Source organism: Hyperolius riggenbachi, chromosome 12, assembly GCF_040937935.1.
Source record: "Hyperolius riggenbachi isolate aHypRig1 chromosome 12, aHypRig1.pri, whole genome shotgun sequence".
NCBI classification, from domain to species: Eukaryota; Metazoa; Chordata; class Amphibia; order Anura; family Hyperoliidae; genus Hyperolius; species Hyperolius riggenbachi.
The window spans coordinates 177,523,419-177,547,829 of record NC_090657.1 but is presented as its reverse complement, the minus strand read 5'-3'; the positions used below and the strand labels follow the sequence as shown (position 1 = coordinate 177,547,829).

The 24,411-nt window shown below is 46.6% G+C and overlaps 1 protein-coding gene across 1 annotated transcript in view; it reads left to right on the top strand.

Annotated features, from left to right (window-relative positions):
• COL9A3 (collagen type IX alpha 3 chain) overlaps positions 1-24,411 on the top strand; it is a 97,867-nt gene that overhangs the window by 63,415 nt on the left and 10,041 nt on the right. The window contains exons 16-29 of the mRNA XM_068262854.1: positions 3,233-3,286; positions 3,653-3,706; positions 5,200-5,253; positions 6,621-6,674; positions 7,812-7,856; positions 7,949-8,002; positions 10,395-10,448; positions 12,137-12,190; positions 14,829-14,900; positions 16,048-16,083; positions 16,282-16,326; positions 20,589-20,621; positions 22,964-23,110; positions 23,214-23,268. Coding sequence (XP_068118955.1) covers positions 3,233-3,286; positions 3,653-3,706; positions 5,200-5,253; positions 6,621-6,674; positions 7,812-7,856; positions 7,949-8,002; positions 10,395-10,448; positions 12,137-12,190; positions 14,829-14,900; positions 16,048-16,083; positions 16,282-16,326; positions 20,589-20,621; positions 22,964-23,110; positions 23,214-23,268 — 811 coding nt within the window. The remainder of the gene's footprint in view (positions 1-3,232; positions 3,287-3,652; positions 3,707-5,199; positions 5,254-6,620; positions 6,675-7,811; positions 7,857-7,948; positions 8,003-10,394; positions 10,449-12,136; positions 12,191-14,828; positions 14,901-16,047; positions 16,084-16,281; positions 16,327-20,588; positions 20,622-22,963; positions 23,111-23,213; positions 23,269-24,411) is intronic.

Here is a 24,411-nt window from a genome sequence, read left to right as displayed (position 1 = left end):
TTCCAAACTAATCGGAAGGCCATTATCGAGTGTTCCCATTAACGTAACGATTTAAGGAGGTTTTACATTCCACTTCAGTCATAAAATCCAACTTTCAGATCAATAAATTTCCTTTTTCCATTCGACCAAAGAATCGTTTCACATTGATTAGCAGTTTTCTATACAATTTGATCATAAAAATTGTGTCAAAAGATCGAATCTGAAGGAAACATTGTACCGTTAATGGGCACCTTTAGACTCATTAGATGCGCATCTGCAGATTTTGATTGGCCCAATACCAATTTGCATACAATTTGTATTACATTTGCATGAATTATTAATTTCTCTTTGCCTAGCTGTAATTATGATCCTTCTTAAAGTCGGGGGAACATATAGGAATATCTTTAGCGATGGTAATGCCTTCTTCATCATCTGTGTAGTAATAATTGTCTGGAATGAAGCTTTTCCTTATAGCAATGACACCAGCGCAGCTCATGCAGGAAGGTTTAAAGTGGGCCTGAACTCTTGCACAGGACAGAAGGAAAACCTATAGAAATCCACCCTGTATGTATTTTAGAGAGTTTAGCCTGACTAATTCCCCCTCATCTGTAACTAATTAAAACTGTAATTTGTTTTTTCAGCTGTGTCAGCTGGCTGCCTCGGCAGAGCAGCTAATTTGTACACACAGGATGTTAACCCTTTGTCTGCTTCCATGAAAGCTGGTAGTACACACTGCAGATTTATTGTAGAATTTGTAACAGCTGTAACAAATGTTTTTCTTTAAAGATTATTATGATGTTGCGTATCTTTTAGAGCAGAGAGGTAGTTCTGAGTTCAGATCCACTTTAACGCTACTTGCATTACATAACATCCGTGCTGCAATGCTGGCATAGAGCAATGCACATTCTACAGGTTAAACATGCGCATTTTTTCATGGTATATTGAACAGTTATGCTAATATGCTCCTTATCACAAATGTTAACCAGAAAGTGCATTTGGATAATGCGGTTAATTATAATGCAGAGGTGTGACTATGGCCATACAGGAGTACGGGCAGTGCATTCACTTGCAGTAATGTGCATAGGGCTTGATTCACTAAACCGTGAAAACTCAAATATCACACCTTATCAAAGATATCACACCTTATCAAAGATATCACACCTTATCAAAGGTATCACACCTTATCAAAGATATCACACCTTATCAAAGGTATCACACCTTATCAAAGATATCACATCTTATCAAAGATATCACACCATATCAAAGATATCACACCTTATCAAAGATCTCACACCTTATCAAAGGTCTTACACCTTATCAAAGATATAACACCATATCAAAGGTATCACACCTTATCAAAGGTATCACATCTTATCAAAGGTATCACACCTTATCAAAGATATCACATCTTATCAAATATATCACATCTTATCAAAGGTATCACACCTTATCAAAGATATCCCATCTTATCAAAGATATCACATCCTATCAAATGTATCTGTAATGATCGGTGTTAGTAAGCAGAGAGAATCTGATTATTAGTGATCTGCAGTATCACCAATAATGCAGATGTCATTTGATTATTAATGATCTGCAGAATCACCAATAATGCAAGTGTAACTAACCTCTGGATACTGTAGCAGAAGGAATAACAATCAACATAAGCAATATACAAGACTGTGGAAATATCCACCACACTGTGATTCCTCAGAGGTGTGGTTACCTCTGAATGGGAACCCCGTGTGTGAGGTCCTCGGCCCAAGTGATGATTGGGATCTCAGCACCTGGCAGTAATCGTCTGCTAGGGCAGGCGTCTCGGAGAGGCAAGCCTCAGAGATATCCCACCAGTGGAAGACGTTCCACTGGGGAAAAGAGAAAGGTCAGACAGGCAGAGGTTCGGCAACAGAGAGACGGTAGCAGTACAAGAACAGAAGGCTGATTCAGAGTCCGTTAAACAGGAAGGGTCGGCAACTAAGAATTAGATAGGCAAAGGTACAAAATTGAGAAGAGGAGAGAGTAGTCAGGGATAGCCAAAGTCAAGACACAGATAAATATGCAATACAATCCTAGACTTAGGTGTGATGTCCTTAATATCAACACCAGGGAACTGAGCTAAGGTCTGAGCGTTTACACTCAAGTATTCACGACAGCAGACAGTGAGCAAATGACATCTGTGGGCTTAAATGCTGAAGCCCAGTTCCACCAGCCCGCCCAGGGGGCTGGAGCTGCAGTCAGCATGTGATTGGCTGGCTAAGGTCAGCTGATCGCCGGATCAGCTGACCTGTCTCCTGAGAAAATAAAGATCCTGCCGCCTCGCGCGCGTGCGCATGACCCTCTGCCTCTGGATCACAGATAGGCCGGGTCCTTGGTCCGCGCACGCCCGCACACGGAAGTCCGCCGGCTGAGCAGCGGGACCCGCCGCCATCCTGTCAGCCGCGGCAGCGCCCGCCCTGCTCTGTGCCGGCGGCTCCGTGGGCATTTCGGAAACCGCCGGCTGGGATGCGGAGGCCGCCGCCACGCTGCCCTGCGCGGCGGCGGCTCCGCTATTGCTCACAGTATCACACCTTATCAAAGATATCACATCTTATCAAAGATATCACATCTTATCAAAGGTATCACACCTTGTCAAAGATATCACATCTTATCAAAGATATCACACCTTATCAAAGAAATCACACCTTATCAAAGATATCACACCTTATCAAAGGTATCACACCTTATCAAAATAACATGCCTTATCAGAGTAGCATAGCGAGTGCTACAAACCCGCAGGGGCTCAGGACAGGATGAGTGACATTACCAATTAGCAGACATAAGTTCGTAGCGTAATTCAGCCTTATGCTGTGGCCCAGAAGATTCTGGGAAATTGGGCTTGATTGGGTAGGGACTACAGTTGTTTGCGCAATGGGAAATAGAACAAAATGCTTCTTAATGGGGATGCACGCGTTCATTTGGAATTCTGCGATTTTTTTAGAGCAGAGGATTTTTCTAGAACAGAGAGTCCCTACCACATAAATTTGCACACCACGTGCAATTCCCGTAGTCTTCCAGCAGTTGCCGGCACTCTTTGGAGGGTGATGTGCATGTCAAAACGCACGCTTAATGCGGAGAATCTTTTGCAACAAAACCCAAACGTTGTCTGCGGACACAAGGGTGATCCCAGCCTTATAGATTCCAGGACCTGCAAATCATACTGTAGGAATCACAGAGAGTGGCCCCAATCTTCACTCCACCTGTTTGTTTCTCTTTACAGGGCGATCAAGGTGTAGGGGGGCACCCAGGATACCCAGGACCAAAGGGCGAGACGGTAAGTGACTCCTGTAGCACTGTCTGAGCATGCTACAATAATGTAGACTGTATCTAATCATAGTAGATTAGACAATGACAAGTTCATTATAAAAATATAATATTTCTGACATTAAAAAAACCCTAAATCAATACTTGCAATGGAGGAAGCCCCTGTGTTGGCTGGAGGGTGAGTAGTTGGGGTACCCCACAGTCCTGGGCCCCCACCGATTGCTCCCACTCATTGTAGTATCCAAGCGCTGCCAACTCTTTCTGACAACTACTATGGGTTTTGTAACAATAAATAAAATGTGTACTTGCCCTTGATTTTTGAGGTGCATTGAGCCTATTTATGAGCTTTCTAATTATCTCTACCATTTGTTTTTAGGGTAAATCCGGTCTCAAAGGAATGCCGGGAGGTCCAGGCCCCATCGGGGAACCGGTAAGTGATTGTTGGCTTGTCCAATAAAGTTTCTTCTTTGTAACTGAACCGGATACACATCCCACCAGCTACTGTTGTGAATTTAAAATCATGTTTTGTTAAATGCAACAAGAGTGTCCTACCTCTGGGGCATTAATAGGATCCAGCAATGAGATTTATACATGTAAGAGGTTTACTATTCTTACTAGTATATAGGCCACCTTCACACTGGTGTTAAAAGCCAGTGTTTCCCTGTCATTCCCATCGTCAGATGAACGATGAGGGGAATGGCAGCTTTCCTGCTAATGTTGGCCATTGAGGTCAGATTGGTGTTGCATTCGGCGCACGCTGCTTGCAGTGCCTTTGGGTTGTCTCATGTCTGTCCCGTTGGTGATCTCTCCGATGGGAAATCACCATGCAAAATAGACTGCACACTATTGCCACATTTATGTTGAGGTCCAAAACACAGCGATGCCCATTCTGTAGGGCGTCTGTTGCCATCATCTGTACAGTCTTGCCATATTGATTCTTACAGTACTACAAAACATATTCTACAAGGAAGGCCATCTAGATGTAGAGTAAGAGTCTTGCTTGCATGGCGCCACCTAGAGGGTGAACACAGAAGGTTCTTACAGTACAGCTTGTCTTCTAAATATTTTTATTCCTAGAGGGACAGCATTGTCTTGTATGCAAAGATGGAAACAGCCACTCCACAGCCCTGTGCAGGTCCGCTAGAAATGTGGACTTCATTTTACCAAGTTATTGCCTGGAGACTCTCCCAGCAGTAGTAATATATACAATTCTGTTCTACTTTCTGGTTTGTTTAAAAGACAACTATCGATTAACATTTTTTTTTAAACTGGGATGGGAATACCTTGTGTAGTTGTTCCTAAATACTGCAATGTATCTCCCCCCTGTTTATCTCTTCCTTTAATGTTATCAAATTGTCGGACCATGGCATCAGACCAGTGAATCATGAGGGGAGGTGGGAATCCCTTTCACTACATCAGTTAATCCTGTGTGTGCTTTCTATTTTCAGCAGATAACAGGTCTCACTAGCTTAAAATGCAGCTGTAGTTTTGTCCAGGCTGTACTCTGTAGTCTTCTGAGAGATGCAGAGACCAGCACTGGCTGTATTGTCATTTTTCACACAAAGCAGACTCCTTTGCTAATAAATCCTTCCAATGCAGCTAAAACATGCACACAATGAATTATAACTTCTGCCGCTGATATTTAACATGAAATGCAGGAAAATGCTTTCACAGCTACTTAAACATAATTTGTACATTGTAATTCTAGAACTCTTGGTTATTGATAGTTGTCCTTTAATGACCAAGCGCATAGTATTGTAGAAGTTATCTCCTTGTAAACGACCAGCCAACTTGCATTAAGCTTTGTGTACAGTGCCTGGCCTACACTGCAATAAGCTTCCTTTGTGTCACCTTATATCTCTATATCTATGTTCCCACAGTGACATCATTTACCAGCCCTTCTTCAATCTTCTCTCCATGCAGGGAATGCCTGGCAAAGACGGACGAGATGGGATCCCTGGTCTGGATGGTGGGAAGGTTTGTAGAGCTTCACAGGAAGTGACACGCTAATCCTTCACCTGCTATGTGCTTAGAGTAGAACTCCGCCCAGACAGACAAGAGAACGCCGGATAGAGGTTCTGACTCTTCCCAATTTCATCCAGTATGAAAACTGTTTTGCCCTGAGTCTAATGTTCAGGGCCAGTTCTACTAACAATGGGGCCCCTGGGCAAGATTAACCTAGGCCCCCTCCGACCAAAAAGCGGCATTAGGGGCCTTTTGTTGCAGCCAAGTTAACCTCCCCCTGAGCCGGTTACCCCCAGATCACACCCCAACTTAAGCGTGCCCTCGGGGCCCCTGCAATGTCTTCGGCGGAGTAGCGTCTTGCCTTTCCCAGCAGGTGCGCTCCTCTGTGAGTCCTTCATTACTCCATTGCAAGGTCCCCGTGGAGCACAGGGGAGTTGGGGGAGAGACATCGTGGGGGGCCCCTTTAGGCTCTGGGGCCATTGCCCCTTTGCCTCTATGGAAGCGCCAGCCATGATCATGTTACAGAATAGTTCCACTACTTTGCTGATGTTGTTAGTATATGTTGTACTAATGCCTTTGGCTGCTGCAGATGCAGGGATTACTGTGGTCCCTGTCAACACACAACGATAACAGTATATTCCTTTTATTCATTATGATGTGTGGTGAAAAATATTTTTTTCAAAATGTTTTATTACAAAAAATATTTTTTCACTCCACTTAAACTAAAGATGTACATCCAATTCCCCAAAGCACCCTACATAGCCACTTGCAGGGTTCATAAGTCTTTGGGGACCCACCCTCCCTTGTTACATTGAGTGGACAATGCAGCTTATCCATAATCCCCAAGCTCCTCCCAACTCCTCCTGCCTCTTTGTATGTTGTCCCCACCATCTGTAGGCCACACGTTCATCCACATCCCAAGGACACATCTCCAGACCACACCTCCATTCACATCCCCAGGCTATCTCTCCAGGCCACATCTCCATCCACGTCCCTAGGCCACATCTCCTGACTACACATCCATACATTTGGACAAGTATAGAGTTGTTTATTAGTGAGCCACTCCCAATCCCTTCCAAATGCCCCCCACAAAGCCTCCAGGAAATTCCACATTCTAACCATCCACACTTCTACCCACATCTCCAAGCCACACCTCCATCCACATCTCCACACCTCCATCTACTTCCCCGGGCCGCATCTCTAGGCCACACCTCCACCCCCCATTCCGCACAGTAGCAATCCTTCTTGTCATTCCGCCTAATATGAAGAGGTGATAAGTAGCTGTAACAGAAACAGTATTATGCATTTTAATTAGAATTCAGCTCCACTTTAATAGTCAGTACTTACTGGTCATAACTGCTTTTTGTTGTATCTTTCAGGGTGACATGGGAAGGATAGGAGTTTCCGGAGAGAAGGGACCCAACGGACTACCCGTACGTATCACAACTAAAATGATTGTTCCTAGGTTTAAAAAAATAGAGCCATGAGAATTATTATCAAAGTGAGAAAGAGATCTATCCATTCACTAGAGACGAGTGACATCACTGAGACTGCAGCCTGTCCATTCACTAGAGACCAGTGACATCACTGAGAATGCAGCCTATCCATTCACTAGAGACCAGTGACACCACTGAGATCACCTATCACCACCTATCCATTCACTAGAGACCAGAGACATCACTGAGAATGCAGCCTATCCATTCACTAGAGACCAATGACATCACTGAGAATGCAACCTATCCATTCACTAGAGGCCAGTGACATCACTGAGAATGCAACCTGTCCATTCACTAGAGACCAGTGACATCACTGAGAATGCAGCCTATCCATTCACTAGAGACCAGTGACATCACTGAGAATGCAGCCTATCCATTCACTAGAGACCAGTGACATCACTGAGAATGCAGCCTATCCATTCACTAGAGACCAGTGACATCACTGAGAATGCAGCCTATCCATTCACTAGAGACCAGTGACATCACTGAGAATGCAGCCTATCCATTCACTAGAGACCAGTGACATCACTGACAATGCACCCTATCCATTCACTAGAAACCAGTGACGTCACTGAGAATGCAGCCTATCCATTCACTAGAGACCAGTGATATCACTGAGAATGCAGCCTATCCATTCACTAGTAGATACCAGACGTCACTGAGAATGCAGCCTATCCATTCACTAGAGACCGGTGACATCACTGAAAATGCAGCCTGTCCATTCACTAGAGACCAATGACATCACTGAGAATGCAGCTTATCCATTCACTAGAGACCAATGACATCACTGAGAATGCAGCCTATCCATTCACTAGAGACCAGTGACGACACTGAGAATGCACTCTATCCATTCACTAGAGACCGGTGACATCACTGAAAATGCAGTCTAACCATTCACTAGAGACCGGTGACATCACTGAGAATGCAGCCTATCTATTCACTAGAGACCAGTGACATCACTGAGAATGCAGCCTAGCCATTATTAGTAGAATGCAGTTTACAATGTTTTAAATGATTTAAATGGAATTACAAAATAGACTTGTCCATATAATTTGCTGTTTCCTCTTGTGACAGGGTCTTGGTGGGAAGCCCGGATCGAAGGGAGAGAAGGGTCAGCTGGTGAGTAATCCCGGTATCGCTGGCAGATCACACTTTGCAAACTTTACTGCTTCACGTTCATTACAATGATGGCAAATGTTTTCCTCCAACAGGGCAGCCATGGAGAGCAGGGAGAGGCTGGACCCTCTGGAGAGCCAGGTATTCCCGTATGTATCCCCCAACACCCAACACCAACACACCTTTTCACCCTAACACTGCAGACTGGGCATAGGATCCCATCTGGGGTGGACACTTAAGAGGAGGGCAGGGGGCACAGGATCCCATCTGGGGCAGGCACATAGGAGAGCAGGGGGCACTGGATCCCATCTGGGGGGCGGGCACTTAGGAGAAGGGCAGGGGGCACAGGATCGCATCTGGGTGCAGGCACATAGGAGAAGGGCAGTGGGCACAGGATCCCATCTGGGGCAGGCACATAGGAGAAGGGCAGTGGGCACAGGATCCCATCTGGGGCAGGCACATAGGAGGGCATGGGACACAGGATCCTATCTGGGGGAGGGCACATAGGAGGGCAGTGGGCACGGGATCCCATCTGGGGGCAGGCACATAGGAGGGCAGGGGGCACAGGATCCCATCTGGGGCAGGCACATAGGAGGAGGGCAGGGGGCACAGGATATTATCTGGGGCAGGCACATAGGAGGAGGGCAGGGGAATGTGATCCCATCTGGAGGCAGGCACCTAGGAAGGCAGGAGGCACGGGATCCCATCTGGGGGCAGGCACCTAGGAGGGCTGGAGGCACAGGATCCCATCTGGGGGCAGGCACATAGGGGGGCAGGAGGCACAGGATCCCATCTGGGGGCGGGCACATAGGGCGGCAGGGGGCACAGGATCCCATCTGGGGCAGGCACATAGGAGGAGGGCAGGGGGCACAGGATATTATCTGGGGCAGGCACATAGGAGGAGGGCAGGGGGCACGTGATCTCATCTGGGGGCAGGGCAGGCACCTAGGAGGGCTGGAGGCACAGGACCCCATCTGGGGGCAGGCACATAGGAGAGCAGGGGGCACAGGATCCCATCTGGGGGCAGGCACTTAGGAAAAGGGCAGGGGGCACAGGATCCCATCTGGGACGGGTACTTAGAAGAAGGGCAGGGAGCACAGGATCCCATCTGGAGGCAGGCACATAGGAGGGCAGGGAACACAGGATCACATCTGGAGGCGGGCACCTAGGAGGGCTGGAGGCACAGGATCTCATCTGGAGGCAGGCACCTAGGAGGGCTGGAGGCACAGGATCCCATCTGGGGGGCAGGCACATAGGAGGGCAGGGGGCACAGGATCCCATCTGGTGGCAGGCACATAGGGGGTCAGGGAACACAGGATCTTATATGGGGTGGGCACATAGGAGAGCAGGGGGCACAGGATCCCATCTGGGGGCGGGAACTTAGGAGAAGGGCAGGGAGCACAGGATCCCATCTGGGGGCAGGCACATAGGAGGGCAGGGGGCACAGGATCTCATCTAGTGGCAGGCACATAGGAGGGCAGGGGGCACAGGATCCCATCTGGAGGCAGGCACCTAGGAGGGCTGGAGGCACCGGTTCCAATCTGGGGGGCAGGCACATAGGAGGGCAGGGGGCACAGGATCCTATCTGGTGGCAGGCACATAGGGGGTCAGGGAACACAGGATCTTATATGGGGTAGGCACATAGGAGAGCAGGGGGCACAGGATCCCATCTGGGGGCGAGAACTTAGGAGAAGGGCAGGGAGCACAGGATCCCATCTGGGGGCAGGTACATAGGAGGGCAGGGGGCACAGGATCTCATCTAGTGGCAGGCACATAGGAGGGCAGGGGGCACAGGATCCCATCTGGGGCAGGCACATAGGAGGAGGGCAGGGGGCACAGGATCCTATCTGGGGACGGGCACCTAGGAGAATGCATAGTAAACATGAAATGTAATACTAATGGGAAAAAACAGCTCTGTATAGTGAACCACTATAAACTTAAAGGGTACCCAAGGTGACATGATGAGATAGATACTGTATTTGTATGTACAGTGCCAATCATACACATAACTAGTCTGTGTTCCTTTTTTTCCTTTTCTGCCTGAAAGAATTAACATTTAAGTATGCAAGTGACAGTTTCTCTCTAGTCAAGGACCTAGTTAGACTATAGCATAACCCTCACTGATAAGGAATTACAGCCATAAAACTCTTTCCAGGTAGAGAAATGCTTCTGAGTGCAGTGGATAAATAGTCATAAGTTCATATATTTTAGCTCTGGGACACTTGAAATACTGTTTGGTTGAATAGAGACAATTAAATCTACCTCTTACATTTTTAAACCTAGAATAAAACTGTGGGATAAAATAATACTAATAATAATAATAATGTCTTTAAAAAAAGTAATTTGAAGAAAGGAGGAGGATAGATACAATTGTTTATCTCATTAATTAATTCTTATCTGCATACAGAAAAATTGGTAATTGGAATATGGATGAGATTATTAGGAGTCTACACATCATGCCTCGTCAGAGTATAGCTACCGCATCTTATGTTGTTATTATTGTCTGTGCTTCTAAAGTGTGAGGTTTACTTCCTGTTCCAGGGTGAAGCTGGTCCTCCAGGAGAAAGAGGAGAGCCCGGCCCCCGAGGAGTGGCTGTAAGTACAATTCATACATAGAAGAGCTCAAGGTTGTCCTAGCAGAGAGAAGAATGTTGATTTTGTTGCCCACAATATACAGCCCTGTCTCTTCTGGTAGCTTCCATTGCCAGATCACCTCCTAACAGCCTGTGTCCTAATAATACCTCTATAGAAAATCATGCTGCTGGTAGTTTTAGGCCCAGCGAGGAGGTATAGAAAGGACTCCAGTATCAGGTCCGATATGGACGTTCCAGAACTCCATGCATGGTAGTCCTAAGAGAGGACTTTAAGTTTAACTTGTATTTGGACTCAAATATTTTTATGGATTCTGATGGTGACCATGCCAGTACTACCTAAACTGTACACAAGATGAGTATTGATGCAGGGCTGTTTTTAGACATAGGCAAACCAGGCAATTAGAAGGGGTGACAAATGTAGGAAGGGGCACGGCAGTGCGAGTCTTAGCACACTGTACCTTATGGATTTCTTCCTTTCTGTTAAGAAAGGAATGGATTGTAATTTTAAAACCTAAATGGGCACTGCTGTGTCAATTGTTGCAGCCCTGATTAGATTTCCAGTACAATATTCCAACCTTTAAAGACCCAGGCTGCACATAAACAGTATAATGTTTATAAAGTGGATATACACACTTCAAAGCTGTAACTGGAAAGGTTTGTTATATGGTCTCAGTGAGTTTGAGCCTGTGGGATGTATAATTGTTCATAATCTGTGTATCCTTTACAAACGTATTTTGAGAAACAACATCATTTCTATGTAAACTGTGAATTTCTTATTGGTGCCCACAAAACTGATGTAGGTTATGATCTCCCTGTTCACGATATTGGGATAGAAGGACAAAAGGTGCCTTGCCTGGGGCAGTAACTTGGCCAGAAACAGCCCTTAGTTGATGCTTCTTTTTTTGGCATAAACGCCACTTATGCATCTGCTAGACCTTAGAGGAGTCCTGGTAAACTCGGTATAATGGCCAACCCTTGTTATGACGAGCTGAGTGAACACATGAGCCATCTTCTGATCAAAGAAAGTCCTTCATCTATCTTCAGGGCATGGTAAACTTCCAATTTTTTGGGCTGACACCGAGTGACAGTATACAACTATGTCTTTCACCGGAGTTTGCTTCCTTTACCATTTGAGGATACAATAAAGACTTTTATCCATTTGGTTACATGGCATTGGCTTCAGTTTTCATTCAGCTCTACAAGATCTTGACATGTGTAGACCACAATCGCTCCGCATCTGGGTTGGAGGCATGACTGGACCAGCTCTAATCATTTTTGTTGTTGTCAGACTGTAATTCTACCGCTCAAACCTAGTACACGTTAGAAGGAAATTAGCCATGTTAGACATTCAGGGCTGTCTCCTGGATAATCCAGCTTTTTTGTACTAGTGTTCCTTGGGGTCTATTGTTAGTAAATGATTCCCTTCCCCTATTGGCGAAATCACATAGGATCAAACAGGAAATCCAAGTGAGCCATGATCATGTGAACAATTCATAGGTCTCTAATTGGTTGGACACGATCAGATGTTCATGTGCAACTTCAGCTTCTGTTTTTTTCCTACATGCTTGTGTCGGTTGGAGAAATCAGGTAACAGAAATTGATCATCTATGGTGCCCTGACTGCCAGGCTTTTCTCAAGCTTTAGTTTGACTAAAATATTATTTTTTTCTGTTGTTATTTTCTTGCACAGGGTGCCATTGGACTACAAGGACCTATAGGTGTTCCTGGCGTGAGAGGCTTCCAGGTATGTTTTTTATTGCTTTGTGTTAACAAACCATCAGTTGTGCGCACACTTTGCTGACAGTTAGAGGTAAGCCACGGAATACTAGATAAAGGAACGATGGAGAGGAGAAGACTGGTTATGTGAAATACGCATAAATAACATGTCAGCCGTTATAAACAGGGCCGGGCCGAGGCATAGGCTGGAGAGGCTCCAGCCTCAGGGCGCAGTGTAGGAGGGGGCGCACAATTCATTCAGCTGTCATTCCTAATTGTGTTTTGAAGCAGAAATAAATAAGAAAAGGGGATACATGGCAGTGACTGCAAGCCAGATAACTAGATATTAACCTCCTTGGCGGTAATCCCGAGCTGAGCTCGGGGTATGCCGCCGGAGGTCGCCGCTCAGGCCCTGCTGGGCCGATTTACATTCTGAAAAAAGCAGCACACGCAGCCGGCACTTTGCCAGCCGCGTGTGCTGCCCGATCGCCGCCGCTCCGCGGCGATCCGCCGCGTGCAGCGGCGAAAGAGGGTCCCCCCAGCCGCCCGAGCCCAGCGCAGCCGGAACAAACAGTTCCGGCCGGCGCTAGGGGCTGGATCGGGCGGCTCTGACGTCAGGACGTCGACTGACGTCCATGACGTCACTCCGCTCGTCGCCATTGCGGCCTATCTTGTTACTTTCGATTGCCGGAGGCGATCGAAAGTACGCTTCCGGAGCGCCCTCTAGTGGGCTTTCATGCAGCCAACTTTCAGTTGGCTGCATGAAATATTTTTTTTTTTATTCAAAAAAAAAACCACATTGCAGCCTCCCTGGCAAAATAATTAAACCGCCAGGGAGGTTAAAGGGACACTTAAGTCAAACAAAAAAAATGAGTTTTACTCACCTGGGGCTTCCAATAGCCCCCTGCAGCTGTCCGGTGCCCTCGCCGTCTCCCTCTGATCCTCCTGGCCCCGCCGGCAGCCACTTTCTGTTTCGGTGACAGGAGCTGACAGGCTGGGGACGTGAGTGATTCTTCGCATTCCTGACCACAATAGCGCCATCTATGCTGCTATAGCATATATCATATACCATATAGCAGCATAGAGGGTGCTAATGTGGCTGGGAACACGAAGAATCACTCGCGTCCCCAGCCTGTCAGCTCCTGTCACCGAAACAGGAAGTGGCTGCCGGCGGGGCCAGGAGGATTGGATGGAGACGGCGAATGCACCGGACAGCTGTAGTGGGCTATTGGAAGCCCTAGGTGAGTAAAACTCATTTTTTTTTTAGTTTGACTTAAGTGTCCCTTTAAGGTGTTGGGGAGGTTGTGGGCCCTGTGGCGCCTCTTATGCTGGGTACACACGATGAGATTTCCCGTTCGATTTGCGGATCGATTCGATTAAATCAAACATGTTCGATTGGATTTCGATCGTTTTTTTCATGATAGGTATGCAAAATCGACGGAAAAAACGATCGATATCCAATCGAACATGTTTGATTTAATCGAATCGATCCGCAAATCGAACGGGAAATCTCATCGTGTGTACCCAGCATAAGTCTAATAGCAATCAGTGTGTGATGGATTGGGGGTGGCAGGATGGGGGGGGCGCACTTTGGTGTCTCAGCCTTGGGTACTGGAGGACCTTGTCCCGGCTCTGGTTATAAACACCAGCTGTGGATTATTCAGCTAAACCAAGTCAGGCTCACAGGTGAAACTGGTCATTTTTTTGTCATTTAGAACAAGTGGTGATATAAAAGAAACAGGAGACAAAGAAGCTATTTATCTGGCTGTGTAAGTGCATGTGGAACAAACACAGTCTATTATTTTCAACCTGATAGTCCCTGTCTAAATGACATGAGATGCACGGTAATGTCTAATGCTAGGTACACACAATACAATTTTCTGACAGATTTACTGTCAAATCGACTATTACCAACAGGTCCGATCTGATTTCCGATCGATTTTCCGTTTACTCCTATGAAAAATAAATCGGAAAATCGATTGGAAATCAGATAGGACCTGTTGGAAATAGTCGTTCTGACAGTAACTCTGTCAGAAAATTGTAGTGTGTACCTAGCATAATAGAGAAGAAGAGTCTGAACACAAGCGGAAAATAGGGTTGTGTACATTTAATTACTAATTCAGAGAAACAACTTTTCACCACAAACTATTACCACACATGGACGGTGTTCCCAGTGTGTCAAATATATACGGGGAAGGAGGATTCACCTCTAAAGGGATGTCAGAATTCCATATTTCTGTTTCTCAAGCCTAAGCTGCTCATTTGCAGATACTCCAAGCTACCATTACAGTAAAATCCCTTTATAGTAAACTTGAAGGGACCTGACCAAGTAATTTACGATATGAGGCTTTTACTACAGTATATGAAGAGCTATTACACATTGTAAATTTGTAGTTGGGGACCTGGGGACTGAGTTTTCTATAGCCAGAGGCTTACTATATCAGAGTTTACTATAACGAGATTCTACCATACCTCTTAGTGATGCAACATAATCGCCCAACTCACAATCTTTACAACAGCCAGAGAGACTGCAAAATGTTTGCTAAAAATTCTTTCACTAAATACAGGTCTAGTTACCCATAAAAGCAGTGTTCCAGTGTAAAGCAATGAATTATATTGGCTGTCTTGGTTGTATCATGTACGATGTTTTGTGTATTTTTTGGCAGGGTTCAAAGGGTAACATTGGTGACCCCGGCCTACCAGGCCCTACTGGCATACGTGGTGGATTTGGTGAACGGGTAAGAGTTCAATAAACGTCATAAATCCAGGATAAAATACATACATATGTACAAAAGCAAACACACATGGGAATTTTTTGTTTATATTTTCCTAAATCTTTAAAGTGACTAGTGCCTGATAAACCAATGCTGAACAGATTTATCATCTCACACTCAAAGTACCAAATTGTGGACCAGAATTGCATTTTTTAAATGGTATTTTTGATTTCCAGTCTTCATAGTTGCATAGTTTTTTGGGTTGAAAATAGACAGAAAATATGGTTTAACACCAGCCCACACCCTCACATATCGCTGTTGATCCAGAGGAAGGCAAAAACCCCTTACACGGCTTGGACCACTTGGAAAAAAATTCCTTCCCGACTCCTGGAGGCAGTCGGAAGAAAACCCTGGATCAACACCACTGAGAATTATCTAGTAATTATAGCCATGAATGTTGTTTAATACAAGTAAAGCATCTAAGCCCGCCTTTAATGCAGATATAGAATCTGCTATAACGACTTCCTGGGGTACTATATATCACATTTTAATCACTCTAACTGTAAAGAACCCTTTCTTAAAAACATGGTATAAACCTTTTCACCTCCATGGGCAGATCATGTCCTCTAGTACTTTACACAATCCTAGGGACAAAAAGTTAATCTGCCAAGCTTTTATAGCAATAAACTATCATGCAGCACACCGCTAAGTAGAACAATCCACATTAGTTCCCAAAGGGGCTGACAATGTAACATCCATCCCTGGTATGGTCAATTTGGTCAGATACCAGGGAACCCACCAGTATTTAGGTGGTGGTGGGGGAACGCAGAGAAACCCAACAAAATCAAGGGGAGAACATACAAACCCCAGGTAGATAGTATCTTGGGTCAGCCAAGAGCCGCAGGGCAAGAGAGCTTATCACTTAGTCACCATGCTACATTGTAGGACAGCTGGACAGACTGCTGATGGAATCCAACCAGACACCCAGAAGTAGCGCTCAGCAGTCATTGTTTCCGTAACTGTCACATGTACTAATTCCACATCAAACTGTCCAATTAGTCAGCAATTACTGGAGCCCCCCTTCCTGTTCAGGACATCTCCACCTGCTGTTCAGGAATGTCCTGCGAGATGTAAGATTCCGCTCTTAATGACTTGTTTTTTGCTTTGGCAGGGTCCCGTGGGAGCATCGGGCCCCAAGGGCAACCAGGTGAGCATCAGAAATGCTGGTTGTAGTTGGCGTGTATTAGTAATTTGTACTGTTTTTTTCTCTGTAAGTTGTGTTAACCGGCTTCACTCTGTAATATGCCATCAGTATTGTTCTCTCTCCTTCCTTTCTCTTTTGTAACAAAGACCTCTCTTCCATATAATGTGGCTCATGCTCTTCCTGCTCTCATCTTCTTCTTAGGGTATTGCTGGGTCTGATGGACTTCCTGGAGAGAAGGGAGAAATGGTATGTTGTCTGTGCCCCCCTATGTATATAATGCTGGTCCATTTGTAACTGGCATAATGCTGTGTCACATCGTTTCATTTGGAGGACTATTTGCAGCACTTGTTTATGGCTAGCACACATACACCTTTGAGTTCAGTTTATGTGGAGTTGTGAATAGGAAAATGGGGTTAATGTGAAGCCAATCTGAAATCATCCTGGACTTTAAAGAGAATCTGTATTGTTAAAAATCGCACAAAAGTAAACATACCAGTGCGTTAGGGGACATCTCCTATTACCCTCTGACACAATTTCGCTGCTCCTCGCCGCATTAAAAGTGGTTAAAAACAGTTTTAAAAAGTTTGTTTATAAACAAACAAAATGGCCACCAAAACAGGAAGTAGGTTGATGTACAATATGTCCACACATAGAAAATACATCCATACACAAGCAGGCTGTATACAGCATTCCTTTTGAATCTCAAGAGATCATTTGTGTGTTTCTTTCCCCCTGTTCTCATGCACTGAAGTTTCAGGCTGCTTGTTTCTTCCTGCAAACAGCTTTGCCCTTGTCTGTAATTCTTCAGTATGTGAAAGCCCAGCCAGCTCAGAGAACGATTTACCCAGCTTGTAAAAGATAAGAGAGAAGCTGCTCTAATCCTAAATAACACACAGGCAGTGTGCAGAGAGGGGCCTGGAGGGGGGAGTTCATAGCAGAACCACAACACTGAAGAACTTGGCAGCCTTCCAGACACAGGCTGACAAGTCTGACAAGAGAGAGATAAGTTGATTTATTACAGAGACAGTGATAGTATAAAGTGCTGCAGTAAGCCAGAACACATTAGAATAGCTTTTTGAACTTGTAGGATGATAAAAAACAGGATGCAATTTTTGTTACGGAGTCTCTTTAACAAAGGTTTGTGTGCACTAGTCCAAACTGATCAACTGACATTGAGGTACAGGTGGACTCATGTTAAAGAGGAACTCCAGTGAACAGTTTACTATTGGCAGGTGATGTAGCTGCTGCATGGTTTTTGGCAGTTGGAAACAGCCGTAAACAGCTATTTTCCACAATGCAACAAGGTTCACAGACAGGAAACTGACAAAAGTTCGAACTTTTCTTGTGGGAGGGGTTACTTGTGGGAGGGGTTTCACCACAATATCAGTCATACAGCGCCCCCTGATGGTCTGTTTGTGAAAAGGAATAGATTTCTCATGTAAAAGGGGGTATCAACTAATGATTGGGATAAAGTTTAATTTTTGGTCGGAGTTTCTCTTTAAACTGACTCAAAAGTCAGTGTGTACTATCTCCTGTGCTCACTGATAAAGGCTGCCAGTTAGAGATGTATCAGAGAACCTGATGGACCCATATCATCAGTTGCTTCTCCATAACCACCAGATTACTTCTTAACTTTTGAATGGGCTTAAATATGATTGGTGAGTGTGGCAAGGCCAGGTGTATACTTCTTACACCCCTTGGGCAACTTTCTTGTAGCCCCTTCCATATGATGCAACCACCCCTTGTGTGTGCCGCTCCCTCTTCCATGTGTAACATTCACATACAGCAGCCCCTCCCATTCAATGTGTAACATCCATGCACAGCAGCCTCCTCCCCTTCCATGTGTAACATCCATGTACAGCAGCCTCCTCCCCTTCCATGTGCAGCCCCCTCTCCCATGTTTAATATTTACGTACAGCATCCCCTCCCATTCCATGTGTGGCCCCCTCTTCCATGTGTAACATCCATGTACAGCAGCCCTTCATTCCATGTGTAACCTCCATGTATAGCAGCCCCTTCCTTCCATGTGTAACATCCATGTACAGCAGCCCCTCCCATTCCATGTGTAACATCCAGGTACAGCAGCCTCCTCCCCTTCCATGTGCAGCCCCCTCTCCCATGTGTAATATTTATGTACAGCATCCCCTCCCATTCCATGTGTGGCCCCCTCTTCCATGTGTAACATCCATGTACAGCAGCCCTTCACTCCATGTGTAACATCCATGTACAGTAGCCCCTCCCTTCCATGTGTAACATCCATGTACAGCAGCCCCTCCCATTCCATGTGTAACATCCAGGTACAGCAGCCTCCCCCATCCCACGTGTAACCTCCATGTACAGCAGCCCCTCCCATTCCACATGTAACATCCATGTACAGCAGCCCCTCCCTTCCATGTGTAACATCCATGTACAGCAGCCCCTCCTACTCCATGTGTAACATCCAGGTACAGCAGCCTCCTCCCCTTCCATGTGCAGCCCCATCTCACATGTGTAATATTTACGTACAGTATCCCCTCCCATTCCATGTTTGGCTCCCTCTTCCATGTGTAACATCCATGTACAGCAGCCCTTCATTCCATGTGTAACATCCGTGTATAGCAGTCCCTCTCACGTTCCATGTGTCACATCCATGTACAGCAGCCCCTCCTATTCCATGTGTAACATCCATGTACAGCAGCCCCTCCCATTCCACGTGTAACATCCATGTACAGCAGTCTCCTCCCCTTCCATGAGCAGCCCCCTTTCCCATGTGTAATATTCACGTACAGCATCCCTTCCCATTCTATGTGTGGCCCCCTCTTCCATGTGTAACATCCATATACAGCAGCCCTTCATTCCATGTGTAACATCCATGTACAGCAGCCTCCTCCCCTTCCATGTGCAGCCCCCTCTCCCATGTGTAACATCCATGTACAGCAGCCCCTCCCATTCCATGTGCGGCCCCCTCTTCCATGTGTAACATCCAGCTACAGCAACCCCCTTCCATTCCATGTGTGTAACATCCATGTACAGCAGCCCCTCCCATTCCATGTGCAGCCCCTCTTCAATGTGTAACATCCATGTACAGCAGCCCCTCCCATTCCATGTGTAGCATCCAGGTACAGCAGCCCCCTCCCATTCCATGTGCAGCACCTCTTCCATGTGTAACATCTATGTACAGCAGCCCCCTCCCATTCCATGTGCAGCACCTCTTCCATGTGTAACATCTATGTACAGCAGCCCCTTCCCATTCCATGTGCGGCCCCCTCTTCCATGTGTAACATCCAGCTACAGCAACCCCCTTCCATTCCATGTGTGTAACATCCATGTACAGCAGCCCCCTCCCATTCCATGTGCAGCCCCTCTTCAATGTGTAACATCCATGTACAGCAGTCAGCAGCCCCTCCCATTCCATGTTTAGCCCTCTTCCATGTGTAGCATCCAGGTACAGCAGCTCCCTCCCATTCCATGTTTAGCCCCCTCTTCCATGTGTAACATCCAGGTACAGCAGCCCTCTCCCATTCCATGTTTAGACCCCTCTTCCATGTGTAACATCCATGTACAGCAGCCCCTCCCATTCCATGTGCAGCCCCCTTTTCCATGTGTAACATCCAGCTACAGCAACCCCCTTCCATTCCATGTGTGTAACATCCATGTACAGCAGCCCCCTCCCATACCATGTGCAGCCCCTCTTCAATGTGTAACATCCATGTACAGCAGCCCCTCCCATTCCATGTGTAGCATCCAGGTACAGCAGCCCCCTCCCATTCCATGTGCAGCACCTCTTCCATGTGTAACATCTATGTACAGCAGCCCCTTCCCATTCCATGTGCATCATCCATGTACAGCAGCCCCTCCCATTCCATATGCATCCCTTTCTTCCATATGTAACATCTAAGTACGGCAGCCCTCCTCCCATTCCATGTGCAGCCCTTTCTTCCTTTTTCATCAGCCCCACTCCCTTTCTATGTGCAGACCCCTCTTCCATGTGTAACATCCAGGTACAGCAGCCCCCTTCCATTCCATGTGTGTAACATCCATGTACAGAAGCCCCTCCCATACCATGTGCAGACCCCTCTTCCATGTGTATCATCCATGTACAGCAGCCCTCCTCCCATTCCATGTGCAGCCCTTTCTTCCTTTTTCATCAGCCCCACTCCCTTTCTATGTGCAGACCCCTCTTCCATGTGTAACATCCAGGTACAGCAGCCCTCTTCCATTCCATGTGTGTAACATCCATGTACAGAAGCCCCTCCCATACCATGTGCAGACCCCTCTTCCATGTGTATCATCCATGTACAGCAGCCCTCCTCCCATTCCATGTGCAGCCCTTTCTTCCTTTTTCATCAGCCCCACTCACATTCTATGTGCAGCCCCCTCTTACATGTTTTACATCCATATAAAGCAGTCCACTTCCCATTCCAGCCCTCTCTTCCTTGTGTAATATCCTAGTACAGCAGCCTGTATTTTATGATTTTTAATTGCTATGCCTGACATGTAATCCTGTCTTCCCCGCCTTGTGTTTTCAGGGACCATTTGGGCCAGTTGGACAGAAAGGAGAGGTAAGAATAAGAATATAAAATTGTAATCTTAAATTAAAAATGCCTTCTAAACAAGTCCAAGAAATTCTGAGATGTCATTGTCTTCAGGAGAGTGTGCTTCATCTGCAATATTCCCTTTAGTGTCCATAGAGAGGTCCTGGGTGTTGTTACGTCAGACGTCAGTGAATGTCCATGTAATATCAGGAGAGAGAAAAAAAAAAAAAAACAAGATTACAATAATAAATTGGTACAGAAGGGGACCTGAAGATACTAGAAAAAAAAAAAAGTTTCACTCACCTGGGGCTTTTCCCAACCCCCGCAGCCGTCCTGTCCCGGTACTCGAAGAACCTCCGGTCCCCCGCTGCGGCTCCGTTTCTTCACCACTGACTTACAAGGCAGTGGCCACTGCGCCTGTGTGACCCTGGCCGTGCGCATCCTCGTCCTATGCAGGTGCAGTATGAGAAAATCTCTACTGCGCCTGCGCCGGACAGTCCCGGCGAAGGGAGCACAAATAAGGACAAGCTGGGCCAGGGCCTTACAGGTGTAGTGGACAGCCATCAGCAAAAGATAAATTGAGCAGTGGGGAACCAGAGGATCGTTCCAGGTATGTGCGGGCACAGGACGGCTGCAGAGGGTGGCAGAAGCACTCCAATAATCACCTAGCTCCTTCAGTGATGCTAACCTGGATAGGGTAGCTAGCCGGTGCACTTCTCCAGCAGGTTCACCACTCCTGCCACAGTAAAGTCCAAAAACCAATAAGGAAAAGGCACTCCACGGGCTTCAAACTTGTGTTTGTTTTATTCAGAGCATGAACACATACATGTTACGGGTCACCTGACACTTGAGGAAGGGTCAGGTGACCCGCAACATGTATGTGTCCATGCTCTGAATAAAACAAACGCAAGTTTGAAGCCCGTGGAGTGCCTTTTCCTTATTGGTTTTTGGGCTGGCAGAAGCACCAGGAAAGTGAAACTTTTTTTTAAGGTATCTTCAGGTCCGCTTTCAATTGGTAAATGGGTTCTAAACAAAAAAAAGAAAGAGTTGATGGGCCGTACAGACAGCATTGCATGTTAATGACAAATGATGCTGTGCTGAGGTGAAATTGGCCATGTATGTCAAACTGGAACAATCATTTTGAAACATGGGATTGGGCCTTTGGTAGCTGTGATCATGAGTTCGTGATGAGCAACCCTGACCATGACTCCCCCCACCCATAACAAGTGTGGCCCCCCACACCCATAACAAATGTGGAAACCATGACTCCCCCCCCCCCCACCCATAACAAGTGTGGCCACCATGACTCCCCCCACCCATAACAAGTGTGGCCACCATGACTCCCCCAAACCAATAACAAGTGTGGCTACCATGACTCCCCCCACCCATAACAAGTGTGGCTACCATGACTCCCCCCACCCATAACAAGTGTGGCCATCCTTGACCTCCCTGCCCTTAACAAGTATGACCACCACGACTCCTCCTACCCATAGCAAGTGTGGCCACCATGACTCCTCCCAACCATAACAAGTGTGGCCACCATGACTCCCTCCACCCATAACAAGTGTGGCCATCCTTGACCTCCCTGCCCTTAACAAGTGTGACCACCATGACTCCTCCCAACCATAACAAGTGTGGCCACCATGACTCCACCCACCCATAACAAGTGCGGACACCATGACTTCCCCCGTCCATAACAAGTGTGGCCAACATGACTTCTCTACCCTTTACATGCGTGGACACCTTGACTCCCCTGCCCATAACGTGTGGCCACCTTGACTCCTCTACCCATAACAAGTGTGGCCACCATGATCCCCTCTACCCATAACAAATGTGGCCAACATGACTCCCTTCACCCATAACAAGTGTGGCCACCATGACTCCCTTCACCCATAATAAGTGTGGCCACCATGACTCCACCCATCCATAACAAGTGTGACCACCATGACTCCCCTACACATAACAATTGTGACCACCATGGTTCCCCCACCCATAACAAGTATGGCCACCATGACTCCTCCCACCCATAACAAGTGCACCCACCATGACTCTACCCACCCATAACAAGTGTGGCCACCATGACTCCTCCCACCCATAACAAGTGCACCCACCATGATTCCCCTTTCACTGACAAGTGCGGTCATAACAGTATCGAAGGGAGGGCGAGTAAGAAGTTGAGAATCCCACAGACCCCGACCCCGTTTAGCTGTTCCCCCAGTAGATATAACTCTGCAGACAATATTAAAATAGACTATACTATTACCGAAAGTGAAATTCTCATTTTCATAAAGATTTTCAATAATAATTTTTAATGAGACCATGCTACCTGAGCTTCACAACTCTTGTGATGTTTTCTATCTCTTCATCAGCCAGGAGTGAGAGGTGAACTCGGTCCCAAAGGTATCTCTGGGCCCAACGGCACAGCTGGAGTACCAGGCCTTCTTGGACCTCCAGGACCAATGGGATTCCAGGGAGAACAGGGCGTTCCAGGACTTACCGGGAAACATGGAGTTCCCGTAAGTGGGACATTGTCCACAACTGTTGATCATGTTTGGTCTGTAAAGTGCTCACGTCTGCAGAACTTGGCTGTTCCTCTAATGATTACTTTTTTTTATGTAGGGCAAAGAGGCGAGTGAGCAGCACATCCGGGAACTGTGTGGTGGAATGATCAAAGGTTAGTCATTCTCCATCTAAAAGAACTAAGACTCCCCTCCATTCAGTGTGACCATGCAGTGGAAATTTTATGTTCGCAGTGTATAAAGCACCATCATGCACATGCTAGATTGGCCGAGCCGCCGAGTTGATCGTTGGAAATCATCTTGGCCAAGAATCTAGTATGTACAGTGGCTTCCTGAACTTAATTTCGGTACTGTTCTGTACCTTACCTTGACAAGTGCAGATTATCTGGGTGTTGGGCAGTTCAGCGCAGGGTGAGCCGATTGACGGCTCTACCTGCTGCCGCTAAACTCCCCAGCGGTGTTAAATACTATTCCCTCTCCGAGTTGTCACAAATCGGAGGAAGATGTAATTCGGGGTCTGGCAACTGCCAGAGCCCTGAATTACCATTACATGGGGCACGCAGCACTGCATTGCTGCTATGATGGCACCCAGCTTCAGCACACATCGCCGCACGCTAAAATAAACTACTTTGTACCCTGACTGCTGGAAACTGCTCCACTGAGAGCCTTTCTGTCATCCCTCCTCCCCTCTACACTGGACAATTCATGTTGGTTGATGCCTAGTGATGTGTCTGCATAAAGCTCATGCCTAGAATGGTCACCCTAGCAATTGGATCCTGATTGCTAAAGGGCAACACACAGTTTGACACCTGTTCCAACTCTGAGAAATGTGACTTCCCCTTCTTAAAGTACCCCTAAAAACCTATTGATTGAACCTCATGGTGGGCTAGATTACCTGCACTGCTCATTGTCCTCGGGGTCCCCCCCATTCTCGATCCTCTTATCTCCGCAGTCTCCCAGAAGTTCCTCCGAGACACACAGAGCAATTCTGAAGTGTGCAGGTGTGAGTTTTGAACTGTGCTTGTACAGTGAAAGAAAGCACCTGTGGATAAGCGCGTGCTTTCACTGTGCTTGTGTGGTTTGGAACTTGCACCTGCACAGTTCTGAGTGATGCACTGCTGCTAGAAGAACTTTCTTAATTTTAGCATTTAAGTGGAGGATTCTGTTGAATATGAAGAGCACCGGCATTTGTGTTCATGCTATTTCATGTTAGTATGTGATGTTTCCTTAAAATAAGATTCCACAACTTGAGGCCACAGAAGCAGAAGGCAGGCCCGTTACTTTTCATCAAGGCTTTA